Source organism: Poecilia reticulata, linkage group LG9, assembly GCF_000633615.1.
Source record: "Poecilia reticulata strain Guanapo linkage group LG9, Guppy_female_1.0+MT, whole genome shotgun sequence".
Lineage (NCBI taxonomy): Eukaryota > Metazoa > Chordata > Actinopteri > Cyprinodontiformes > Poeciliidae > Poecilia > Poecilia reticulata.
The window spans coordinates 9,516,210-9,542,472 of record NC_024339.1 but is presented as its reverse complement, the minus strand read 5'-3'; the positions used below and the strand labels follow the sequence as shown (position 1 = coordinate 9,542,472).

Here is a 26,263-nt window from a genome sequence, read left to right as displayed (position 1 = left end):
ATCCAACAGAGAAGCGACGAGGCCAACAACCGAGGAATCCAGGATTACTAATCAGAGAGGAATGCTGCTCGTTTCGTTTGGATTCTGGAAGCGTCGCTGATCTCTGCTTCTTCAGAGGGGATGGGACGGGGGAGCGGGACCTTTTCACAGTCCCTCTGAAAAAGGCTTCAAAGCTGTTCAGGAAAGGATGGCGGGGAAATGTTTACGTCAAACTTTGTCCCAAATATCCTCCCTGATATTAATGGTAATTATTATAAACTATAAACTGACTTCAGTGTTGTCAAAACTGGGGCAAAAGATTTCACAGTTTTCTGTACATCTGCATGTTTTACATCCTGTAAGGTTTGAATGCATGAAGAGTTTTTTGGGGTTTTTTTTTAGCTTATTGATTTGCACATTGCAAAAACACAAAACCTTGCCATGTATTCTTGGTCTGGTTTCTAGGGCTAATATCTTAGTACAGTTAAAATAAGACAAAACTAACATACAAATAAGTTTTTATTAAGATATAGGAGGTTTATAGTGTTTTAAGTCAATAACTCTGTAACATTGATGAAAAAGTACTAGTTCAGACAGATTTCCTATGTGAAGAGAGAATAACCTGCCAGTGTAACAAGCACTTTTTCATCAATATTAAGGAATTATTGACTTAAAACAAGCTCCCACATCTTGGTGAAGAGCTACTTATAAGTTGGTTTTGTCTCATTTCACATGTAGTAAGATATTTCTACAAGAAACTAGACCAAAAATAGATTTTGTATTTTTGCAGTGCATGGATTTTATTAAAAATAAAAATGTCAGTCTGTAAAGCCACTGAAACAAACCATTCGGCGCAGAAGATCTCCAACTGTCATTCGTCTTCATGAAAGACAAAGACTCAAAGGTTTGGTTTTGGAGCCCCGGTCCCTTTGAAAGCAGCACCATAAATCACAGTTCGCTGCTTTCCTGCATCATGCATCAGAAACAAGTCCCACCCTTTGGCTCTGCGTCCCTCCAGCTGCAGGTCTGACAGCTCAGTGTGGCTCTGGCCTCCTCCTAAACACTACTGGCCTTGTCTGCAGATGTAAAGTCCCACTCTGGCCAAAGTGCTCTACAGGGCAGTGGGTTCTAACAAAGCTCCATCTTGGCTGACAGTACTCAGTCTGAACGCTGCTGCAAATGGAAAGTATCACTAATTGGCTGGCAGAGAGCGAGGAGGCTGCTTGCTAACACTGTAAGGGACTCTCACTCTGACAGCTATTCACTAATTGAGTTTTTATGTTACCCCGGCTCGTATTTTTCCATAAAGCCTAATCCGGATGTAATGCAAACATGCATTTTTCATGCAGCTCATCTAAATGTTTGCAGAAGTGCGGCGGAGACAGAGCTAGCTCGATTCTCTTCATATAGAAAAAGCAAAGAAACAGAGAGCAGCCAAACTTACAGAGTTGACAATGCCTTTGAGAGCGTGGAAGCCATCTTTGACAGGAAACACGTTGTCTTTGGAGTCCGCAATATCAGCAAGCTGTTGGAATCATGGAAAAGAGGAGTAAACAAGGAGCGCTGCTGATCTAACACTGCTCTCTGCCTTTTTCTGTTTTCCTTTTTATGACTGAACGCAGTCTTTCCTCTCGCATCGCGGGCAGGAGGAGACGGAGCAGATGGCAGGACTGTGGCAAACACTTTGCTCAACTATAAAAAAAAAATGATTGCAGCACAAACTGGGAGCAATACTGCCTTTGTTTTGTTGTTTCCTTTTTTTTTTTTTGACTTAATAAGTGCTTGTGGCACGATGGTTACCAATGGTTACAAGGGATGGGCCACCATGTTGGAAGAGAAATTGTGAAACTCCAGACATCAGTGACAGTCGGACTACAGCTCAGATGGCCTGATGGCATTTAAAGATACAGTGCGAGAAAAATACTGGACTGAAATTACGGCTGATGGAGATAAATATCACGATGAAAACAGAGTGAAGAGAAACGACGGAGCATCTGTGTCACAAAGCAGGATAAATTCAATAAAAATAGACATTTTTTCCAATCGAACATGATTTAAACTAAATCTCACTGTATGCCAAATCATGACACATTCTAGCTTGTTTTTATTTGTTTGCAGGAGAAACGTCTAATAAACTGAGAGCAGCCATTTTGTTTACCAATTATCGTGTGTTGATCAATAATTAAAAACAATAACTGTAAAATCAGCAGCTGGCATGAAACTGAGTGAATGAAAACAATGAAGTGTAAACTGTATAACCATATAAATATAAATATTCACACAAAGTGTGAACCAGGGGTGTCCAAAGTGTGGTCCGGGGGCCATTAATGGCCGTAGGAACAGTTCTGTGTGGCCCACATTTTCATCTTCTTGAACTGTAAAGTTTGAACTCCACTGACTTTGAAAAATCAAAGCAGGACTGAACTGCTCTGTACTGGAAAATGTTTTAAACAATGGGATGGATTCTTTTGTTTTAGGTGCAAAAGAAAGTATTTTTCTTCTAAAGCCATGTTTTTCTTTTTGACTTTCATTTTAAATTCATGTTAAGTGGAGCCTCAAACACAGCCACCCATTAATCTTAGCTAAATACAGACGGGGGTTTCCTGAGAAATTCCTCCTTGCTGTTGTGGCAAAACATTTCATGATCACCCAGTCAGGAAACCGAACATATTCCTTTGTTTAAACCAAACTTCTGAGAAACGTCTTTAAACCTACTGTAATTTGTTCTTTTCTAATGAGTTTTGTTATAATATTTATTGTTTATTTTATTAATAAGTAGGTAAAAAGGGAAGAGAATAAAGAAATGGCCTCTCAGCGCGTTCATCTCCTCTATTTGGGCTCAAAATGCAAAAGGTTTGGACACCAGTGTGAACGATTCACTGTGACTGGAAAACTTCCTATTAATGTCTATGCAAAATGGAAATTGTTGCATTTTTTTATTAATATATGCATTTTTAATACTATAAATTAGTTAAGAAGAGAAATTCCTTCAAAAAGACTTCTGCTGCTGTTCAGTCAGTTTATAGAAACTTTATATAGTTTCTATAAAATGATTCATGAAACCATACTGTTGTTTCTCTCAGGTTATATTTCACATATATGCCACTATTTTAATTTTTAATTCAACAACATGCTTTACCCTAATTTGACAATATTTAAACCAGATACTAGTGTCTTAATCACCAGAACCGAGTCAACGTTTTAAATCCCTTCCCCGCGTCTTAACAGTTTTAAATGCAGACGTATTTAACGAGGCTTTTCTCACAGGTAGAACCTGTTCAGATGTTTACCTTCCACAACGTTCTCACATCCTGCCAAAGTCTCTTATACAAAAACCGTAATCGCTCTGCACACACTCGGCAACGAGCTCGTCGGGCGTTTTGTTGCTGCAGATTAGGACTGAAGCTCGCTTACCTGCTGCTCATCAAAGTCCAAGACACCAACGCAGTAAACACGAGCGCCATATTTCCTGGCTTCATCAGCCTGCAGCTCAGGCAAACGATGCGCAACAGGTCAGACGTGGAGGTAAAGAGACAAAAAGCGAAAATCCGTGAGTAAAAAAAACAACAACACATGAGGGATTTCAGAATTTAAAAAAAAGATGGAGAAAAGATGGCTTCTGGATAGGAAATATGTCTAAATAAAATGAAGACAAAAAGATTAAATGTGTGAGTTTGATGAGTCAGAAAAGCAGAGCACACCTGCTGCTTGGTGAGCTCATGGATGTACACTTCCAGTTTCCCGTCTGTCAGAGCCAGGATGATGCTGGAGGACTTTGTGGACTGCTGCTGGATCTGAGCGGAAGCCTTCAGGAGTAAATACAGGACGTTTCTGTTTACTGCTTCGGATAAACCCACAACACTAACAAACCACAGCTTTACATAGCTTCCCTGCTCAAAACAGCCATAGGTAAAAGCACAAACTTATGTATTCATACCTACTGATTTAATTACACTATTTACAATTAGAAGCGATATTTAGCTTTCTTTTTGCAACATCATGAATCCAGGATTACACAACTATTCTTAATCTTTAAGCCTAAAATATGCATTTTACGTATTCTGTTTGGGCTGAAATGTCGCCATGCAGCAAGAAGGTTACATATGACAAATATTATAAAGAATAATCTATAAAAAGGTACCACATTCTCTATAAAATTATCATTAGTACTATTGTGAATATACTTCCACACAAATAACTGAATTTTACTCATCCTGGAGAAATATTACAAAGGCAACAGACTTTAAGTGGGATTAAAACAAAGAAACATACCACAATCTGTGAATGGTAACAATGTGGGGAATAGTACTTATCCTATAAAGTGATGCTAGATGTACTTATTGATGTGCTTGTTTGATGCAAATCCCTAAAAACAATAAAAAGTTCTGACTTTGCAGAGGAAACTGACCCATATAATCATGACAAGTTTTGCTTTCTTGAGGAAGATGCATCAGGAGGGAATTATTAAAACCAAAAATCCTCCAAGTCTGCAGGATTTCTTTACATTAAGTTACATATTACCAGACTTTATCATAATTTTTGAAGCAGGACAGACGTAGCAGGCTAACATGGGGTCAGATTATCTCTTCTGCTTTTGTATTCATCATTTTCATGCTTTTCTTTTGTTCATATAAGTTTAGTTTGCTTCTGTAGTAAATAACTGGACGTAAATGAATGCTTTGCCATGTTTTTTTTTGTCTACAACAGTAAAATAATTACAGGGCTCTTGCTGTTTCTGGCAACGTTCAGAGCAGTTGTGCACTGTGTAGGATGAGAGGAGAGTGAGAGTGGAGCTGAGAGCAAAGGCAACTTAAAAACAAAACCCTAGATGTTAGATAAATAGAGAAACAGCTGAAACACAGAAGAAAATAACATTCAAGCTACAGCGCAGGCAACGTCTACAAAGTAGCAGAACCTGATAAAATTTGTTTGAGTTGACAGCCCCAGTTTTTCACTTTATTTGATGAATTTTTCAATCTCTTAATTTCTGAGAATTAAATGCACATTGTTTGTAAAGTTCTGAAAAACTTCATTTTCAGTTTCAGTCCACCTCTTAAATTATTTCCCTCTTTTTATTTTTTCTTTAAATAAAATATTGTCTGCTATGAATATTTATTCAGGTGTCTTAAACTGTTTTAAATACCTGAATACAAGAAAATAAAACCCACCTCTTTTATTCCCTCGTGCATGTACGTTTCACCTGCTGGTATCACATCGTGCAAGCGCTTCAGGCCTTCTTCAATTTTATACCTGGGTGGACAAACGCAGTGAAAGCTTCACATGTGGGGAAAAACATTTATCCAAATTTTAGTTGTTCCCGTTTCTGTTCTATTAAGAAAAACTGAATTTCATTATTTTAGCTTTAATGATTTGCACAGACTCTTAAAAACAGCAATGAGGTGTGGTGTAAAGATGAAGTCACTGTAGCAGTGAGAAACCCACAGGCTGTAAAAACAAGCACTGAGAAATATTCTGGGTAGAAACAGGAAGAGAAAAGGAGTTAAAGTGAATTCTTGAGAAATTCTGAGGCATAAATAGTTGCAGTTAAAGAAAACCCCCAAACTATTACAAAGAAAACTGCTAAGCTTGTTATTTAAATTTAAAATATGACAAGAAGACATGCAATACAGCTTTCACCTATTACGCTTATTAATTTTTTTGACAGCGGAAGAAGAGCTGCATGTTGCCGGTTTAATCAAACCCTGCAAGAGCAAAACATTTTAGAGTAGCAAATAATTATTTTCTGAACAGCATTTATGTAGGAATTTGATAAGATCAAACCTTCTAGTTCGAAAAGAAACTCACCTCAAATAAAACAACGTAAAGCGATCTGATACTTGCAGGAATTGGATCCACAAAGAATTAAATCGGAGAAATAGTTTTGTGTTTTTTATTTCTTACGTTTACAGTAATAATGTCTCCAAACAGGCCCGAATCATGACACTACCAACACTGTGCTAACTGGCCTGAGTGTCCAGCTGTGATGTAGAAATGTTCTTCCTGCTGAAATAAAGCTTCATTTTGATTTAAAGCAACAACAAAAAAAGTATTTAGTTTGAAAACACACCAATAGCCATTTCTGATTTTACTGAGAGTAGAATTCTAATTCAAATATATATGTATTTTTGAGGGATTTTGAAACAATTTACTTCCCGTTTCTACAAGTTTAAAACAGCTAAAATGTTCTAGTGTTGCATCATTTAATGACTCTTTAATGAGTCAAGTCTTTCAGAAAATAACAGGCATGTTGCAACTGACAGATTTCCAATGAAATTATGCAAAAATATGTCATAAATGCAAAATACTGACAGCCTTTAAAAGTTCTAAAAAAATGCATTTTGATATAAGAGTAAAGCTGAATAGGTTACTAGTGGTAATGCTGCTGGATGAAACTCTAAATTAAAAAAAAAGATACAGCTCTGATGTTATATTTGACATTATATAAATAGCTGCTAAAAATTTAAACTGTACTTTAAATCTGTTTTTCCAAAATGAATTAGAACAGTGTAAAAAACATTTTTAATGAAATTAGTATTCGAGTTGATTGTTACCTGTCTCCAGTCAGAGGCAGCAGGACTTCAGATCTGGACGAAAAAGTTACGAATGAGACTCTCATTCGTGGACTGAGGAGGAAAAAAAACACAAGAAATTCAGTCAAAACCAAGAAACTGATTTACTTCGATAAAAGTCACCAAACGTGACGCTTCAGATGGAGAATCCAACTTCTGACATCTCTTAAAGGTCATAGCTGCACTCATCAGAGCTAATCATCTACAGACGGGTGATTTATGTCCAGGTTTTAAGTCCAGATATTAAGATGCATAAATAATGATGCAAACAGAAGGATCTCTTTTAATGTCAGCTAATTTTAGTGCATGACTTGAAGCATCTTCGGAGCCACTGAGGAAGTGATTAATCAGACAAGAAACATGTTGTGCTGACGATGAGTCACGCTCAAACATCCTGCTGGACAAACACTATTAATACACCGAGTACCTGTCGCTTTACAGGGTGACGTAGCTGGCCAGAACCCCCCCGACCCGAACCGACCTGACCCGCTCAGCACCGGTCATTTACATTCAGTTACATTAAAGAACGGAGACGTTCACAGGTTTTCTGCTTCATAAGCAGGTCGTTTGTGGGTAAACACCCAGCTTCACTTTCACTAAATCCATACAAACAACATTAACACCAATTGTTAAAGAAATGCCTATTTTAGCCAAATTATTAAGATTTCGAATGACATAAAACGGGGAAAAAAACTCAGATTTTAGAGAAGAGTTAAAATTAAAGAAACATTTTCTTGACCAGCAAAATGAAAAAAAAAAATTTTCAGAACCTTTAATAATTTATTGTTTTTTATTTAGCTTTTTAAAACACAGCATGAAATTGAAATTTAACGCTAAATCCTTTAATTATTATTTTTTTATTACAGAAGTTTATTTTACATAGAACAAGATGGTACAGTTCATTACATTGTAAAAAAACGTAAAATAAAAAAATAAACGGAAAATATAGTATAATGATGTATAAACTAAATTATTTAATTTAACATTTAAATAATGTGTAAAAAAATTTTATTTGTACAAAAAAAATTCTTTAAATTTTTTCTATAATTTTTGTGATTCTTTTTGTAAAAACAAAAATAATTTTGCATTATAAAAAAATAGATAATTCAACTTACATTTGGAAACCACTTAGAGAAAACAGAACTGAACTAATCTGCTCTAAAGCAAGGTTTTGAACTGGTCCAATCTTTACTTTATTAAAAAATATAAAGAAAGAAAATGCATTTAAAAAATAATTAAAATCTCATCTCAGGAACTAGATCCATGTTCCAGCACCAATAATCTGTGTTTTCAGCTTTTTATTCATTCTGCAAAAACAATGAGTAGAATTAAAAATCACATTTCTACATGAAAAGATAATTTCTTATTCTAATTAGAGTTTCTTAGTGAAGTATTATTTCCTGTCCGCTCCACAACGCATCCAAAAATGACTACATGACGGAAATATAGCATAACATGAGATATGCCACAACACAGCCACAAATTTCAGGTCACAAATCTGCCTTGTGAAATATATAAAAACAGGAGCTGCACAAGTTCCCCAAACCTAAAACTAATGATGTAAAGTATGAAATGAAGCAATAAGTAGTTTGCTAAGTGTCCTCAGTAACTTCCCACCTCTGCTACAGACACTCGGCACACGCGGATGGCCTCCCACAGAGCGAGTTAAAACTTCGGATAATTAAGTAACACAAGTGTTTCCTTCAGAGATGCGAAGCCTTTCGGAGCATAAGGAGAGGTGCTGATATTTCTCAACCACATGACACATGGCCCAGTCGCCATCCTCCCCCACAAACACGCCGCACAATCTTTAGACCAGATCCGGCAAAGGAGGAGCGGGAATATATGTGGACTTAAAAGAAAAAAAAAAAGAAAAAGAACGAGCCGTCTCTAAGGTCACGGCTGGAGAGCGTGGGCGAGGTCGTGATGCAGAACGACCACTGAGATATTTTCTGTTAAGAAATCACTGAAGCCAAAGCCAGGGATAAATCTGAGGATGAGGAGGAGAGGAGGGGGGGTGATGAAGGAGTCCAGTTTGCTCCACATGGCAGAACAGAAGTGCTCTTGGTGAGCGAGCATTGTTTAGCAGATTGTCCCCGTCGCCTTCCAGTGTTCTTTTGCTTTACTGTACATTGTCTGCCTGTCAGCCGTTCTGTGGTGGAAGCAGGGGATAAGTGTGGAGCCGGACCCCCCCGGTGCAAATGGCCATTCTCGCAGCCCAGAAGACTGCTCCTCTCTGCCACCCACTCCCACCTGGTGCCTTTGCTATTTTCTTCAACCAACCACTTCATTCTGGCTGTGGCGCTACCGTCTGTACTGTGCTGGCAGGCGCCGTTTGACTCAAACATTAAGCAAGCTGAGCGCGTCGAGTCCGTTTTAACGCTTTTGTCTTTTATTAATTAGGACTAGAAAAGATACTTTGGAAAACAGGTGGGAAGTCCTTTAAATCTGCGCGGCAGACGGCAAATAATGATGTCATTCATCCAGTAAAACCACTTATCTTAGAAATCTGTTAAAGTACTCCAATTTTCCCAGCCTGGATAGTTTTTTTATTCCCTAGGAAAAAATACATTATCTTACTTCTATCAGTTTTTCTCATTCAAATAACTGAATCAAGTTACAAACACATAAAAGTAGCATTTTGTAATCAAATATATGCATTCAATACTTGCCTCACGAACCGGTCCGTAAGGTTCTTCACAAAGGAGTAGATCTCAAACCAGTTTCTGGAAACGCTTCCAGACCTGAAGGGAAAAATCAAGCAACCATGAACAGAGCAAATAAAAGACTCTGCAGTCTGAGAGCTGGGAGCCGAAATACTGTACATGGTTGCACAACAACTACAGTTGGATATTAAAACCAGCCACATGCTGGATAATTGCACTGGTGAGTCTGTAGCGAAATGTTCATGAGCGGGGGTTTCTGTCTGTACAGATTTATTTTTCTGCTCTAGTTCTTGAAATACAGGCAAATTCATTCACCTCTTTTACCTGAGAGAACTGGTTTAGTTTGTAGAATTCAATAAATTTTCACATTTCACTGATTTTCACTGGAATTTATGGGAAAAAACCTGGAATTTCAGATAATGAAGTATCAAAATTTTAAGCTGATTTAGTATGAAGTTCAGGAAAACCACCAGATTTCATGAAACTAAACCTGAGTAAGTATCTGTGGTTTCTCCATAGTTAATTAAATGTTGGAAATATTAAAAGTGAAACAGCTTCAGCCTGGATTTCATCCACAATATTTGATTATTTACATCTTTCTTGTCTTGTTTAAAGAAGTCAATATAAAAACAAAAAAAAATAGAATTCCTTTTTCTTATTGGCCAAACGTTTCCTAAGCTTGCACCTGATTGGCTGATAGCGCCCTACTGATGACTTCCCAGAAGCTGTGGACTTATTTAGATTTGGTGAAGTACAGCAAAGATGCTGCTTGTGTTTTTTATCTTGAGTGTTTGGTTTAAATGTTTTGTCTCTCCCTGTTCAGATTAATCAACCATAAAAAGAGAGTATCCTATCCTTCGTAAACTTATAAAATGAACAGAGTATCAATAACTTCTTCCTCACCCATAGTTAGACTAAACAGGAAGAACCATTTCCGTTATCATTGAATTAAAAAAAACTTGAGAAATACAAAACCACGATGCACACATTTGGATGCCTAACGATGGAGTGTTAGTCTGACCACAGTGAGTAAAACGTGCCCTTGGCGTAACGACGGAGAGGTAATTAAATCAATAATTACAATTCCTTGTATGCACGGAGAACATAAAAGAGAAGAGTTTGACCATTAGGCAGCTCATCTTTCATGGCACATCTTTCTCCTCCCCGCTCCGTAAAGACAAGGTCACAGAGGGAAGGTGAAGGGAAACTACGCCGCACGTTGACGAAGCAGAGTCTCTGGTCTGCAATACGCAGCTCAGTGTCGCAGCGACCGTTAAAAATCAGACTTTAGATGTTCTGAAAGAACAAATGGGAACTCTTACGGGAGATCTAAAGAGTCGTCTGGTGGGAAAACATTCCATACATGATCGATTGAAAGAATGTTGCGACAGTTCACATTGCAGCCTCTGTGTCAGAAACAGGTGTGAACTCTTCAAAACAAAGATGGAAGTTGACCCAGAACAGACTAAACACGTCTTTTACCCTCACAATGTTTCACGAGACGGCCACACCGTTCAGACTGCATCCAGACCCAGACATGGAGCGTTTCTGTTCATGCACCACTCAATCAGGAGGAGATCAAAGTCAGAATTTTCTGCTCTGATCAGTGACTCAAACAGTGAGTATATTGAACAAAAGCTGCTATTTTTAGTCTATAAATCCATCAACCAACTGAATGAACTTTCATAAGAACCACAGTTCAGTAACAGATCTTCTCTATTACCTGATCAGTGCATCTCTAGTTGTGAGCCAATAAGAAAAGTGTGAAAGTCAACAGGGAATATAAGTGAAAAGTTGGTTGATTAGTTTAACTAAGCACCAAAGAAACTGCCCGACGCACTGAAAAGAGGGTTTGTTGGTCGTCCAATCAGAAAAAACACAACGAAGAAGAGTTTAAGAAGAAAGAGTGAAAAATGTTTCTGCAGAAACTGACGTAAGGATGTTTGATGTTTTGTTGTTGGTTCTGGGACTAGAAAATAAGGATGTCAAACAGATTTCAAATAATGTGGGGTACAAAACCTGGATGTAAATAAAATACAGGATTATCTGAAATCAGAACACATGTTCTTCTTTATTAAGTTAAGAAACATTTGCATGATGCTAGAAAGTTAAAAAGGCGTCTGTTCTCTGTGCAGAAACGCAGGACAGACATGAGGGATCACCTCCCATCACGGAAGAAGCTCCTTTATCTGCACCAATGAAATAAACTGCGAAGAAACTCATAACAACGGTCAGTTATCTTGGCCATCATCCGGTGTTTTTTTTTTTTTTATCATTTAGATGAGAGCATGGAAGTTTAGAAGTGGGTCAGGGGAGCAGCAGCGTTTAACTCCACAGTCTTCTCTGATGGCACGCCTCCAAGCCGGAGGAGGACGGGATTAAAAACAGTTTCTGCCACGACTGTAACCTTCCACTCGCATGACGCTGCTGCACAGTTCTGCTGAGCTGACTGGATCTGCCTGGGAAGTCTCTGAAGCAGAGCTCCGAGTGCATGAAACACACAGGAAGTAGTGCTGTGCCAAAATCTGAGGCGAGTGGTGACACCACCGCTTGCATGATTCACACAGAACCCCTTCAAAGGCCTGCTCTGTTTTTACAAGATATACACACACCTGCATGTTAACAGATTGTACTATGAAATACATGAGTTTCCAGCTGGGTTTTTTCCTCTGCAACAATTTAGTAGCATTTAAGACATCAGCACTTTGCTAGACTGAAGAAAGTTTTTATATTTTTTGTTTTTAGGAACTTATCGGGAGACAGATTTGTAAAGTTCAGACATCAGAAGCACTTTATCCTGAACTTTATGGCCAAAGTAGAAAAGCAGGAAGAAGAGAAATGATCCCTGCAACCCCTGGCTGCAACAACTAAAACCTCCTGAGTTTTATTTTGGGGTACAAATAATTACATTCGATTTTCTTTGCAAGTCAGTGTGTGGGTCTTTGAAAGCTAACTTCTATTAGCAACACAAAGTGATGACAATGCATGGATGGCATCTGCAGTTTATAGGATTTTGACTGCAATTCCAAACCATCTGAAGTGTAAATACAGACTTTATCTTCCAGCTATCTGAACATTTTAGACATGTAGCGGCCTCACTGGATACAGCTGTTGGTGATAAACCTTCAACTTTAACGGTGTATCGTGACTTAAAGCAAACGAATGCAAACGTCTGCACAGAAAAGCTACGCAGCATTAGCAATCCAAATAATACATCCTGTGGGAGTTGATTTGCCCCAAACGAGTTAAAGGAAACAGACTTGATTTAAAATTTCTGTTCATTTTGAAAAATTGCTTCAAATAACTTGACTGAGAAAAATACAACCACGTTTATGAGAGATGACCATACAGATGAAAGGAATGATTATGTTCTATAAGCACAACATGGTTTGGTGTTGGTTAAGTCCTTTGAGGGAAAACCAAGTGAGCGGGGTTAGAAGGAGGTCACAATAAGGCCTATGTGGTTTCATCAGGTTTTCTCTCGCATGTTACAAGAAACCACAACGCATACAAGAACCTGAATGCATCAGATTGGTCCTGAATCTGTTATTTATAATGAGATGTTCATCATTTTTCCAGGCACAGTTTGCTAAACATCTTGGAAAGCCTCTGCAGACGGATTTCGGGTCTCCAACCGATCACAGCAAAGTCCGCAAAGTAACATGCTGAGCATGCAACAGCTGTGGAAATCAGACATTTATATCCAGAGTGGCGCAATCAAGGGCTGTTTATCTCTTCCACAAAAACACGTTAAATACTGGAAAAAAGTCTGCAAAAAACATGTCAAGATTGTTGCAATCAGGTTAAGACGTCAAGTGTTCAGCGTGACTGCAGCTAACTGACATCTGGATGCCTCCAAGTGGAACCTCTGCTGTAAGCTTTGAGGAAAGCAGGTTGAATACCGATCTACTGATAGAAAATAGTTTTACTCATTAAAATGCCACCCTCCCTCAGATAGTTGACAAAGGGTTCGACTCCAGCTTCACACATCTCTGTGTTTCTGGACAAGGCAGTTTAATTATTTAGTTTTTAACTTTTGTTTTTTTTACACTTTTCATAAAGTATTTTACCTAAATCACTTAAAGTTGCCTTTTATACACACGATGCAACACAAAGTAACCTTTTGCCTTACACCCATTGTCATGATCAGGAAAGCGTGTAGAAATACTGTAACTGCACAACTTCATTAATTTTTTCCACGATTTTAACCAAATTACTTAAATTAATAATGAAAATAGTCATTGAATTTGTCCCAGAAGCTCCCATCTCCAACTCCCTTCTGAAGACCGCAAATGCAGCAATTTAGAAAAAAAAAAAAAAAAGTACTTTTCACAACTTTATTATCTGGGTTCATTTGTTTTGGCTTTTTCATAGGATAATTATTACTCCAAACTGCCAAACGTATCCTTAAAACTTACCTGTCTAAAACAAAGTAGAGGTCGTAAGCTCCGTGACAGGAGGCTTCCTCTGCCCAGCCAGTTGCCGCGAATAAACCCAGGAAGGTCACCGCGACAGCGGCTGCAGCCCACAGCCTCCTTCCCTGAAGGTTCTCCTCCGCGGTGGGACACCGAGACAACTTTTTAAACATTTTCCACACACAAACCCCGCAGTTGTTATTCACAGAAAGCCGAAGAATGCAGTTTCGTCCAGCAGAGAGTAACAGACAGCAGCTGTTACTTTGTTCAAAACTTCCACTAAACAACAATGTTCAGTGATTGAGCTGCAGCATAAAGGAAACTACCGGAGCTACGTCACCAGCTGTAGTGTCTTCATCTTCCTGACGCACTCATCACTCACATCCTCAATAAAACCGAACCCCGCACCCGAATAAGTGCTGAACCTCCATAACGTGAAGAGGAACGCAGGTTTTCACAAGTTTATCCCGCTGAACTTCAGAGCCCGGAGGAAAAGTTAGGCTGCTTTCAAGGACCAATACAAAGCTCGTAATTGTAAGCTCCGTTACTAGTTAGTGAGAAATATTATTGTTGTTTCAAAATGACTCGTGGATTTTGTTATCTTAGGGAGGAAGAAGGCACGTATTGAATAAACTTCAGTTTTAATAGTTACAACAAGTCAAAATAGTCAACTAACTCTTTCAGTAATCTGTTTTGGGGAAAATATATCCGACCGAGGTAAACTGCAAGAGATTATCTCATAAAAAGTTTTGGTAAACATATTTAGAACAATAATGTCATAACACATATAGTATATGTATATTACTTTTTAATTATTATGTCTTACATATAACTTAATCCAAAAATAACGTTTCTCAAAGAGTTATAAAAAAGGATTTTTGACAGGAAAAATGTTACATTATGGCCCTCACAATAACAGTGAAGCCTGCTTGCTAGCTATGCAGCAGACAAAAGTTATTTACACCTTCCTAAGCCAAAAACGATCATAGCTACATTGGCTTGTTGAGTGTAAGTTATGGAAGTCATCTTTCCATAACTTACATTTTGCATGTCATCTGGAAATCAAGGCCTAAGAGTCACAAGGTCTTACATGAAGTTTCCAGTCAGACATTATTTGTCGAATATTTTTAACTTTAAACCTTGTGAGTTTAATTTGCCGAATTTCAAATCTAAAACCAAAAGGTTAAATTTATCCCAACATAAACACTTTAAAATTTCTGCTCTGCTCCATTCTTACAAGTCTCAAACAAAATTCTGTTCATTAAATGAGTCACAGCGCCAACACACCTAAAACAGGAAGTACTTTATGACTACAAACCATCGCCCTTTTTTCAGCGTGATTTTCATGATATATAAACAGGTCTTTACACGTCTCACCATGATTTTTTGAAAGGAAAATAGTGAAATGCTAGGGGTTGTTGATCTTTGTCGAACTTTGCTTCTGTTCACATATTTCCAAAAGCCCTCAAAGGCCTCATGAGCCTCTGCACTAGTGCGCATGTCCAGTGAAACCAGCTGTTTTGCAGAGTGCTCCGTGAACTGTACCCACCCAGCAACATCTGGATCAACTTCACAGTCAGGCAAAATTATAAGAAAGCATTATAAAAATACTAAGAATTTCAGTAATTTTAAAATTAAAAATGCAGAAATATTTCACTGCCTTCTTTTGTCTAAATCACTTCATATATTTTTTTAAGAGGAAAAAGAAACCGTTGAAAAGTTTTATCAGTACTCTGAGAAAAAGAGAGAGAAAATAAGAAACATCAACTTAATCTGTGTTGAACCTAAAACTGCCTGTTTTTGATTAGCGTTTGGCCCAAAAAACAACAAAACCTCCAGCTCTCTATAAAAGGGTTTTCTGTTTTTTTTACATTTCCCATTTTTCAAGCCTTTTTTTTTTTAACTGGATTTCAACTTACACAATCCACAAAACATGAGAATTTGTATCTTCTGTTTTTCTCACAATATGTCACGATTCCTGCCCTCATCCCCCTGATGACATCAGAGCACAAGGCTTGGTGTAGAAATAAGAAATATGTAGAAATGTTGATCTCAGCTTGGCTTGTGCAGCATCTATGACACAGTTTATTGAAAACAGTGTTAACACGTGGCAGATACTGTATCCCAGCTGCTGAGGAAGAGTCACTGTACTGAAAGCACAAAGGTTGGTTGAAGGGATGAAGGCAGGAAGGGGATGTGGATGTGAACTCTGCCATTAGACAATGTGTTCCTGTTTTTTAATACAATTGTTATCTTCATCATTTGTGCATCTCATTTTTTTTCTCAACTCAAAAAAAGTTAAATTCATCTGATGCACAGTTCTTTGAATCGCGCTAAAAAGAACAGTGACTGAACAAAAACAAACAGTTGTGGCTGAAAGCTTCCATCTTTTATAATATTTACAGTCTACTTTACCAAAACCTGCATGTTCAGGACCAAAAATAACAACTTCTGTCTTTTCTGCATTAAGCTGAAGGAAATTCTGACGCGTCTGTTCATTGATCTTATAAAAACACTCATTCATCGACTGTAAGGAAATGTGATCATGTTGATACATAATATAAAGCATCAGCACTGAGGATCTGTTTTTACTCAGATTTACAACTAAAGTAGCTAAAATTACTCCCTGCCTGCTAAATAATAAGTTGTGCTGCATTATGAAAAAATTCATCTATAATAAAAAGCTTGAAACCATCGTCTCTTTGAATTAAAATATAGGAAACTCCAATATTACAGCTGAAGGAAGAGCTGTCTTGGTCATCAGAAAGACAAGAGGAAGCTAAACGTCAGGATGTTAAAGAGTGTGCGGCAGAGCGGTGCACTGATTGAAACAGTGATGAATAAAACTGAACAACTCAGTATAAGAAATAGAAAATGTCAAATTAGTCATTTATTTTATTGTTTTTCTTCGTCTTCTCCTCTTTTTTCTACCTATATCTGTAAACACTTTTGCAGTAATTCAAAGAAACATTAAAAACCTCAGGGCCAAAACCCTAATCCCTCGAAATATCAGTTTAGAAACGAAAACATTGCAGCATTTCTTCTCCTCCTCTTCCATGCTGTTCCACATCTCTACACCACATACAGCTTTCATACAGCATTGCATTTTGTATTTAATATTTCCAGTTAAATCATAAATAATCATTTTGTTTTCTAGTTAAAGGAAAGGTCTTTTGTGATCTGCAGTACAATGAGATCTTTATGTTTTAATAGTTCCGACTGAACAGATTTGACTGAATTACTAAAATAAGCTCAATTTTGATTATGTTTGAATTTGTTGACTTGAACCTGTACATTTCCCTTTATGGTCCACACACATTAGAGAGCTGCAGGTGCCTCCGTTATCGTTCTGGATGCGTTAAATCCCCAAACCTGGACGATAATCCACAGTGGGAACTAAGCCCTTGAATGTGGCTCTGTACCCTGGAGTGGCATGCACAAAAACAAAAGCCCCGCTCCTCCCACAGAGCTCTGCACACGCCACCGTCTAATCAAATGCAACGGGAAGAACATGTGGCAATGTAGCATTCCAAAGCCATAAAACCACCACAGATAATGCAAATGTTTTCACAGTTGTATCTGTTGACTTGAGATGAGCGACTGCATTTCATCACTCCTGTCTCTTCAGCAAACGTTCCCTCAGGTTAAATTAAACACCAAAGATATATTTCATCAGGTGGTGCTTTCCAGGACATACAGGAAATTCCAGATTTGCTTGTCTCATCAGTCGTGCTACTTGTTTGAACACAGCATGTTTAGCTGGCAGCGGATGTGACTTCAGGCTGTAAAGTTTGGGAATAAAAAGCGTTAAACTCACCTGACAATCAGCTCACCTGAGGATCCTGTTCACGCTGAAATGAAGGTTAAAAGGGACATTTCCTGAGTCTTATGTTTTACATATAAGACTACACGTGTCACAGAAGTTGGCGTCAATGTTAAAGCCAGCGTGCCAATGTTTTTCTTTGCTGAAGCAATCATAATTGTTTAGGAGAAAAAGCTCGTTTGTGCAGCTGTGACTGATTTTATTATGCTCAAACAGTTTCGCGTGCCACAGCCTCCCAGAAAAAAAAACCTCACAAAATCCACTGTTCATCTCAAAAAATATAATCTGTACAAATGTTTACAACATGCATAAAAACTTTACATTTAATCAACTGGAATTAGTTTTACAGAAATAAGTTTTATTTGATTCCGCAGGTGTAAATTCAATCTGAAACAGTTTAATATTCTCAGGCATTTGTTTGTAAAATGCTGCTAAGCTAATAGTGTTTTGTCACACGTTACCTGATCAGAACACATTCCCTATCTATCATTTTAAATTCAAACTGAAATGGTTAATACGTTTGCTCATAAACATCAGTAAATATTTGTTTGTGTGTACATCTGGACTGTTTTTGCTCCTCAGTAGGTTCATAATTGTCCCGAAAAGCTAAATGAAAATGTGCGTTGTTGAAATCGTCTTACACTCAGTTCGATTTGTTCTCACCTCATTAGGTTATAAGAAGCAATCATTCCCGGGAAAGCATCTTCCCGAACCACAGATCACATCAGCAAGCCGAATCCCTTTTCTTTTGTTTTGCCTCAGCACAAAAAGAAAGCTGAACTGTCACACAACTCCACATCACCCAGGTAATTACCATAACACACCTCATCAAGTCTGAACAGTGCAGAGAACAGCAACACACGAGTATAATTATCTGGCAAATCAAAGTCTAATTAGGTTTTAATTTGAATGTTAATTCTTTTGCACGCCGTTTGGTTTCAGTATATGCTCACTTCCTTTGTGCATCCTGAGCAGGGCTCTCTGGAACAAAGAAAAGCCTGAAAAAATAAAACTCAACAGCAAGCATGTATTTCCCATTATTTGGGAAAATGTGCGAATCCAGTGGCTTGAGAAAATATTTGGTGTGCATCGATTTGTCACGGGGCTCCTAAAGCCTGAGGAGAAATCGAAAGTGACAGTTAAAACAACAAGTCTAATTTCTGCAAGCAGCGAAGTGTGGAAGTTAATCAGGAGATGCAACTGTGACAAACAGCAAAAAGTTCAAGAATAAACAACTATCTGTTAAACTGAAGACTGAACTCTGATAACAGACAGTTTGGGAGAGGAAGAGATTCATCCTGAGAGTCCGGACGCCGTCTGGCTGATTAACAATCCTCCTAAACATCATATGGAGAAGCAGAGCAACACCTGCAGAGTGACTGAGGTGATGATCCTGGTATTCAGGAAAGGAATCCACATTATTCAGGGGGATTCAGTCTGTCAGATTCCTCCAGACAGGTCTGGATGTTGTCTGGGCCAGTTATCCTTCACTATTACACATATGGATGAAGGACTATCTTCACATTCTTCAACTTTATCTCAAATAAGCTGATAGTTGGAACTTGGACACAATTTGGCGTTCAGACTGGAAAATCATCTCCAACCCAAGTGAATATTTGTGTAATCAACCTAAAAGCTGGTTCCATGCCAGAAAATCGATCATCTTAAAGGATCCCTTTAAAGCATTCACACCAGCCCTGTTTAGTTCACTTTAGTTGAACTCTAATTCATTTGCTGGTCCGATCCGTTTGGGTTGTGGGAATGTGTAATCGGACTGTAATGGGGAAAAAAACCTAAACTAAAACTAAAACCTTGGTCTTGGTTGAAGTGAATTCTAGAACGGTTCGAATTAATATGTGAACACCAAGTGGATCAGAGACCGCTCCAAAAGCACGAAGTGGACTATTGCACAGGGCAGGATTATATCACAGGGTTTTTGATGTCGGGCTGCACAGTGGCGCAGCTGGTAGAGCTGTTGCCTTGCAGCAAGAAGGTTCTGGGTTCGATTCCCGGCCCCGGTCTTTCTGCATGGAGTTTGCATGTTCTCCCTGTGCATGGGGGGTTTTCTCCGGGTACTCTGGTTTCCTCCCACAGTCCAAAAACATGACTGTCAGGTTAATTGGACTCTCCAAATTCTCCCTAGGTGTGAGTGTGTGTGTGCATGGTTGTGTGTCTCTGTGTTGCCCTGCGACACACTGGCGACCTGTCCAGGTGACCCCGCCTCTCGCCCGGAATGTTAGCTGGAGATGGGCACCAGCACCTCCCGATCCCATTAAGGGACAAGGGTGTAAGAAAATGGATGGATGGATGGTTTTTGATATAGTGTGTGGTTGAGGTTTGGGAACCTGCTCATGGACATTTATGGTTTGTTTGTTTAGGGTTAGTAAAAAACACAGATTTTATAAGAAACTGAGCAAAGTTTTGGAATGTAATTCCAGGTTTTATTTTCCCAAAACCTGCAGGACTGGAAAGCACTTGAACAAGTGGGATATTAAGTTAGGTTCATTAACTTCATGTTCAGTAAAAAATATAAAATAACATAATTTATTTTGATATTTATTTGATATAATATTCCTTATCTGATGTCAGAAATCCGGTTGATTCTTGTTTGTTGTATGGAGATTATAAGGTTATCCATTTATGTTCTACTAAATTTAGAGGTTTTGTTGTTTTTCTGATTCAGGGGGCATCATGGTGTCCCACAGCACGTCCTTCTGGTTCACACAACTGATATTTAGGATTCTTCATCAGGTAAAAAAATAAATAAAATAAATAAAAAATCTCATTATCAAAAGCTGGAGAGCAGTCAAATGATCAGATCACCTCAAGAAAACCAACCAAACAAGTATTAGTCACAATAACAAAGATCCATTGAGTCCTAATAGCATCTATAACTCATAATTATCTTAATAACTGTTGTTTTAGCTTGTTTTTCCTCCTCTGAGAAGCACTGTTTGTCACTAATGGCATCTTAAGTTGAAATTGAGTGCCTTGCCCAGAAGTAAACAGCATCTATCAATCACGACTTGAGGCCAAGTGTCAAAACACACCAAAGCCAACCGTGTGTGTGTGTGTGATAATGATGCACACAGTGACCATCTTGAGTTGGTTTTAAACAAGCCATTTTTCATCCCTCTGCAACGAGCAAACTCAGCTGCTCCACATCACCTTCACCCGTTACTGGGTGGAAGTTTGCAGGTTGGGGAGATGCTTGTATGACACAAGGTGACTGAACAGGCAGACGTCCTTTAACTGAAAACCAGGAAGATGAGCTGTCTTCACAACATGTGCTGCCCCTTTAAATCTGGTTCGTCATTCGGCTTCAAATTAAAGCCATTTGTATCTTTCATCCAATAACATGTTGTTATTTAAAGAAGCATATAGCAAAGTCACTGCTAATTTTTACTCGTTAAAGGCAAGACTTTAGCTTTACTTATGGAATCAGATACTCCTGAATGACTTTTCACCATAAAAATTACATTTCAGTTCTGATTTCGTTTGTGACTTGTGTCTAAAAACAACTATTTTCATGTAATTGATCCAAGTTTTACAGTTTAACATTGGTTGAATCAGAAGACTATAAAAGATGCGCAAACATAATCTCAGAGGAAAAAGTTAAAGGGTTAATGGAGGAGTCATGTTGTGAAGACTTTCTGGAGGCGGAGTTTCAGAAAGAGCGGGAGTTTCTTAAAGAGACAGAGACCCAATTTCAATGTGTTAAATGACGTAGTCAAATTTCTTTTAGGTCATATTTGATACGGGCATTTTTATAACAGCTGAAGTTAACATCGATTCTTTATAGTTCTTTAAATGATACTCTGTGGCTGGACAACACATAATACTGCCCATTTAAAAAAGTCTTGAGAATTTGGGGGAAATACAGAAGATTTGATATCTTTTCACTGTCAAAGCAAACGACAGTTCACCCCACAAACATCTTTACACATTAAACTACAAATCCACATACAAATACAGTTTCAAACATTAATTTTTTTTTTCTTGGCATCCTTTCACACAGGCCTCAAAAGCCAACACACATCTTCAGTGACTGGGATCTCCTCAGAGGCAGACGTTTGCATTTGTAAAAGAAGCGTCGGCGGGGCGTCGTCCAGATAATGAAATGAATCCACGTTTGATCCTCTCGTCATCTCCCGGTAATTGCTCTTGATTCCCCCTTTGTGTTTCACGCTTGACTCCTCGCTCATTCCAGGCTCCGTGTATAAAGACGTGCTCGTTCGGCCCGTCGGTGCCAGCAGAGTTCAGTGATTAACAAATTAAGGATCTTCCTCCGCCTTAATCTGTCTCAAGGCTTTTTTTTTTTCTCTTGCAGAAACATGTTTGGCGATGACAGCACCTCTGCTCCTCGTATTTAATTGGATTAGAGGGAAGTCGGGATTAATCCAGTCTCCGGCGGAGCATCAGGGAGAGCTGGATGAGGAGAGGAGCAGGTGATGAGGCTGTTTCAGAATCACGTTATCAACTTCTTTTAGCTGCACTGCTGAGACGGTAAGGATTTCTTTGGCATGGAGTATCATGGGAGGAAGTGGAAGCCTGCGTGAGGACAGATGTGTTAATCTGGGGAAACATTAGGCTCGACTGATTAATGTCAAAGTCGGAGCGTTTCCTGATGTTCTGCAGTGGAGATGGAGCAATACATGGCTACATTACCTGAGGTAGTTAGCCCACTCACGACTGACCAGTTTAACTTTTGGTTCATACCCAAAGTATTTTCAGTAAATGTGTTTTTATGGTTTTACATTTCAGATAAATTCAAGTTTTTTGTCTTGTTCAAATAAAAGGGAACATTTGCAGATCATCTGACTGCAGCTCATGTGGAGTTTGATTTCTTTACGCACAAACATCCTCTCTGGGTTGACTCAATTCTGAGAAGTTTCCCCATTTGCTGGGTATGAATTCAAAATATTTATCAGTGTGGAGCCTCACGAAAAGTGCTTATTCTCTGGAGAAACTTTGAGCTTCCATAGTTCTTCCGTAGTTCATAAATATAACAAAAAACAACAAAACTGATGACTTAGAGGTCAGTTCTTCCTGTTTCTCCTCAAACTAGTAGATGGTAACGCTTCTGATTTAAATCTGCGCTAAGCTTGATTTTCTGGACATTATAATACAGCTACAACACTGCAAGCACCTCATAAAACTAACTACAACTGGTAATGTAGATAAAGTATTGATCCAATACGGATACCAACTTGGTATCAATATTATCAATCAGGATCAATCTGCCTCTACTCTCATGTGTTTGTGTACTTGATCTGTTATATAGTATAAATAATAATCCATCCATTTTCTTACACCCTTGTCCCTTAGTGGGGTCAGGAGGTGCTGGTGCCTCTCCAGCTAACGTACCGGGCGTCAGGCGGGGTCACCCTGGACAGGTCGCCAGTCTGTCGCAGGGCAACACAGAGACACACAGGACAGGCAACCAGGCACACACACACTCACACCTAGGGGCAATTTGGAGAGACCAATTAACCTGACAGTCATGTTTTTGGACTGTGGGAGGAAACCGGAGTACCCGGAGAAAACCCACCATGCACAGGGAGAACATGCAAACTCCATGCAGAAAGACCGGGGCCGGGAATCGAACCCAGAACCTTCTTGCTGCAAGGCAACAGCTCTACCAACTGCGCCACTGTGCAGCCTAGTATAAATAATAATATAAAAATTAATTATGTTCTTTTCTTGGTGTGGATCTTCTTAGATTTTTCACAAAACAAATGATAGTTTGGTTTATCTTCTCCTGTCTTAAAGTGTTTTTTAAAATAAAACTCACTTAACTAAAATTGGGTTTAGTTATTCTATAATGTAGTTTCATCATGTCTCACGTTTGTTTTTGTGACTGAATTACAAGAACACACCAAAACTACCAGCTTAGGTTAAAAACGTTTTCATTTTTTGTAAAGAATGAGAACGGATGGGATGAAAATATGTTCAAAATTGTCAAATGGTGACAGTAGATCTCCAAACTGTGCTACATGGTTATAAAAAATACTTTGAGCTGTACATAACATTTTCCATTGTAAAAAAATTTAATTTGTTCACTTTTTAGTCAAGTCAAGTCAAGTCATTGTAAAGCATGAAGATGCATGAGGTAAAAATGTGCTTAAGATTTCTGAGTCAAATAGACAAAATGAGAGATATGGGTCAAGTAGACCACTAAACTGTGCTGCATGATCATTAAAAGACTTTTTTTTTTTTTTTTGCGTTGTCCATAACCTCTTTCAGTTTTAATTTTGTTTGTAATAATTTTTCCCTCATTAAAAAAAAAGTCTTGTTCTGTTTGAACTTTCTGTGCTGGAATATCATATCGGAGCACAAATTTACCACATTTTATGCTCCTCTGCTTAAACCTGATCAAATAATTCTGCAGATGTCAGATGGCAACATGGCCGCTGGTCTGTAACAACAGCCATCAGTTTGCATCCACCTCCATCACTTTCCTCCCTCCTCTTTCTGTCTCTCTGTGTGTTTTATTTACTTGGCTGACATGCAGCTTTTGTGCTGGCAGCTTTGTCCATCAAAAGGCACCTGCTCCCGGTGATTGTTTGCTCACCTTTCTGTCCAGAGCCTCACAGATGAATGTCAGCAGTCAGTTTCTCTCACCAGCTTTCTGTCTTTTTTTTTTTTTTCTAAGTTTCTCTGACCAAACGTTCTGCAGGCGGACAGCTGCCTTTGCCACAGTGGGCTCAGCGGAGCGTCCAGGAGCATGCTGCTCTCTGGAAAAGGTATCAACATTTCCTCACTGCATTCCACTCACCACGTTTCTGCGGAGGATACTTCAGCTGTGACACTGTATCTGTGCAAAATGGGGATTCAAGCGATTGCTCAAGCTTGTTACTGTACAGATGAGTCTTGAGTGACACACAGCAGGAAGTGATGCTGTAAACTTCCACAGATCAAACAGGAAGCTGCTTTATGTGACTCACTTCAGAGTAGAAATATCAATGTTGCCTCCACAGGTGAAGAAAAAAGAGGAAAATCTTTAACCTGCTTTATGAAAACTCTCATATCTCATTAAATAGCGTGACATAATCTAAACAGTTGTTCAATAAACAGATATTTACCGTCTACATTTTTGGAAAATGTCTTTCTTTTAATTTTTTTATGGTATTAATTTGTCTTATCATTTATTTAACTGTGATGTTGTGATTGTTATGAAGGTCTTTGGTCGGCAGAGATTGTTGTAAATGTGATACATAAATAAACTTTGACTTGACTTGAATTTATTTGATAAATCTTTAATTTTTCTGTTAGGTTCTGTAATCAAAAATAACTTGGAGAAGTTTTAAACTATTTCGTTTTTAACAAATAAAAACACAATGAAGCCCAATATTCTTAAATCTTCAATCTGAGCCCAATATTATTTAAATATGTCTGAACATCAACATTGACTGTTTTCAAGTGGTTTTGCAGTACATATTAACATATCAACATGTAACATTGGCTTTGCTGATTGATTGGGAAAAAAATCCAATCAAATCTTAAGTCCCTTCCAAGTTTGACTAAAATGAAATAAAAGAAATTTGAAAAAGAAAAGAAAAGAAAAGAAAAATCTGGTTGCTGGTAATTGAAATGAGAAAAAAAGATCATAATCTTATTGTCATGAGCTGGTAGGTTGTGGTGAGGAAGTGGACGCAGCTTGACCCAGGATGTAGTGAAAATAATCGTTTTAATGATGATACTCCAACAACATGGAACAGCGGGAAACGGCACGAGGAAAACTGGCAGCCACGGAGACAGACGACATCAATAGACAAGGACCCGACAAAGAACACAGACAACAGGTGAGACTAAATACACACGGGGCAATCACGGGAACGAGACACACCTGGGAGACAATCAACGGGGAAAGACGCAGAGACAGGACTAACAGGGAACAGGATCACACAGAAACTCAAAAATAAACACATAGAAACACGGATCACGACACTTATTTGTTTTTCTCAGAAAATGCACCAAATCTTTATTGATGTGCTCATTACACTCTGACTCTTGCCTGGATTGTTACATTGTTTTTAATCTCAGATTTAACTAGAATGTATGTAGTTCAGTTGAATATGTTTGTGTGACTGATTTAAACTGCTTTTATATTTCTGAATATGAATTATAATTTTCTCTTCTGAGATTACAATTTTTGTGAACTGGAGGTATACAAATAAGCCAAATTGAATTGAATCATTGCCATAGCAGTTCATATTGTGTAATTTTCCTGTTGCATCACACTGTATTGTGTCATGTTTTCTCATGTTTAACATCACACACCCTGTTTTTAGCTATGCTTTAGGATTCAGTAGCTTTTTTTTCTCCAATAAAACTGGCAGGTTGACTATGATTTTAAACCTTTTATTTTCAAAAACATGCAGAGGAAGCAAAAGTTAAATTAACATTTTATTCTTGGCAATCATAAATCAGCGTAATGCTCTGTAAAGTGTGTTGACAGTCAGATAATCTGTAAATCCAGATTAAGAAGTTCAAACCCAAATGGCTGAGTGGCACGTAAAGATAACAAAGAGGAGCTATTTAAACAAATATGCTGTAAACACTTTGATTCTGGGTGAAACAGTTGGACTTACTCATTTGTGTTTTTTATTTATTGGCAGTTTTTCAGTGAATGTTGAAACTGAAACTGTTTTTTGGGGGAATAACTGCATGTTTTTTTTCCCCTGTGTTCCGTTTTCTTTGGCAGAACATAGGAAACCATAGTTTTGGTTGTAATAAGTTAAGTTGCAGAATTAAGTGACTGAGTCATCCAAGAATTCAACAAATTAGACCTTCAAAGTTTTATTGGTT

At 38.2% G+C, this 26,263-nt stretch overlaps 1 protein-coding gene across 1 annotated transcript in view; it reads right to left on the bottom strand.

The window, feature by feature from the left end:
• The window catches only part of antxr2a (ANTXR cell adhesion molecule 2a), an 81,839-nt gene extending 67,713 nt beyond the window's left edge, over window positions 1–14,126 (bottom strand). Inside the window, exons 1-7 of the mRNA XM_008417763.2 lie at window positions 13,633–14,126; window positions 9,221–9,292; window positions 6,531–6,602; window positions 5,148–5,229; window positions 3,681–3,785; window positions 3,394–3,462; window positions 1,424–1,504 (exon numbers count right to left, since the gene is read on the bottom strand). Coding sequence (XP_008415985.1) covers window positions 1,424–1,504; window positions 3,394–3,462; window positions 3,681–3,785; window positions 5,148–5,229; window positions 6,531–6,602; window positions 9,221–9,292; window positions 13,633–13,802 — 651 coding nt within the window. The 5' untranslated portion in view covers window positions 13,803–14,126. The remainder of the gene's footprint in view (window positions 1–1,423; window positions 1,505–3,393; window positions 3,463–3,680; window positions 3,786–5,147; window positions 5,230–6,530; window positions 6,603–9,220; window positions 9,293–13,632) is intronic.
• Window positions 14,127–26,263: the final 12,137 nt, after the last annotated feature.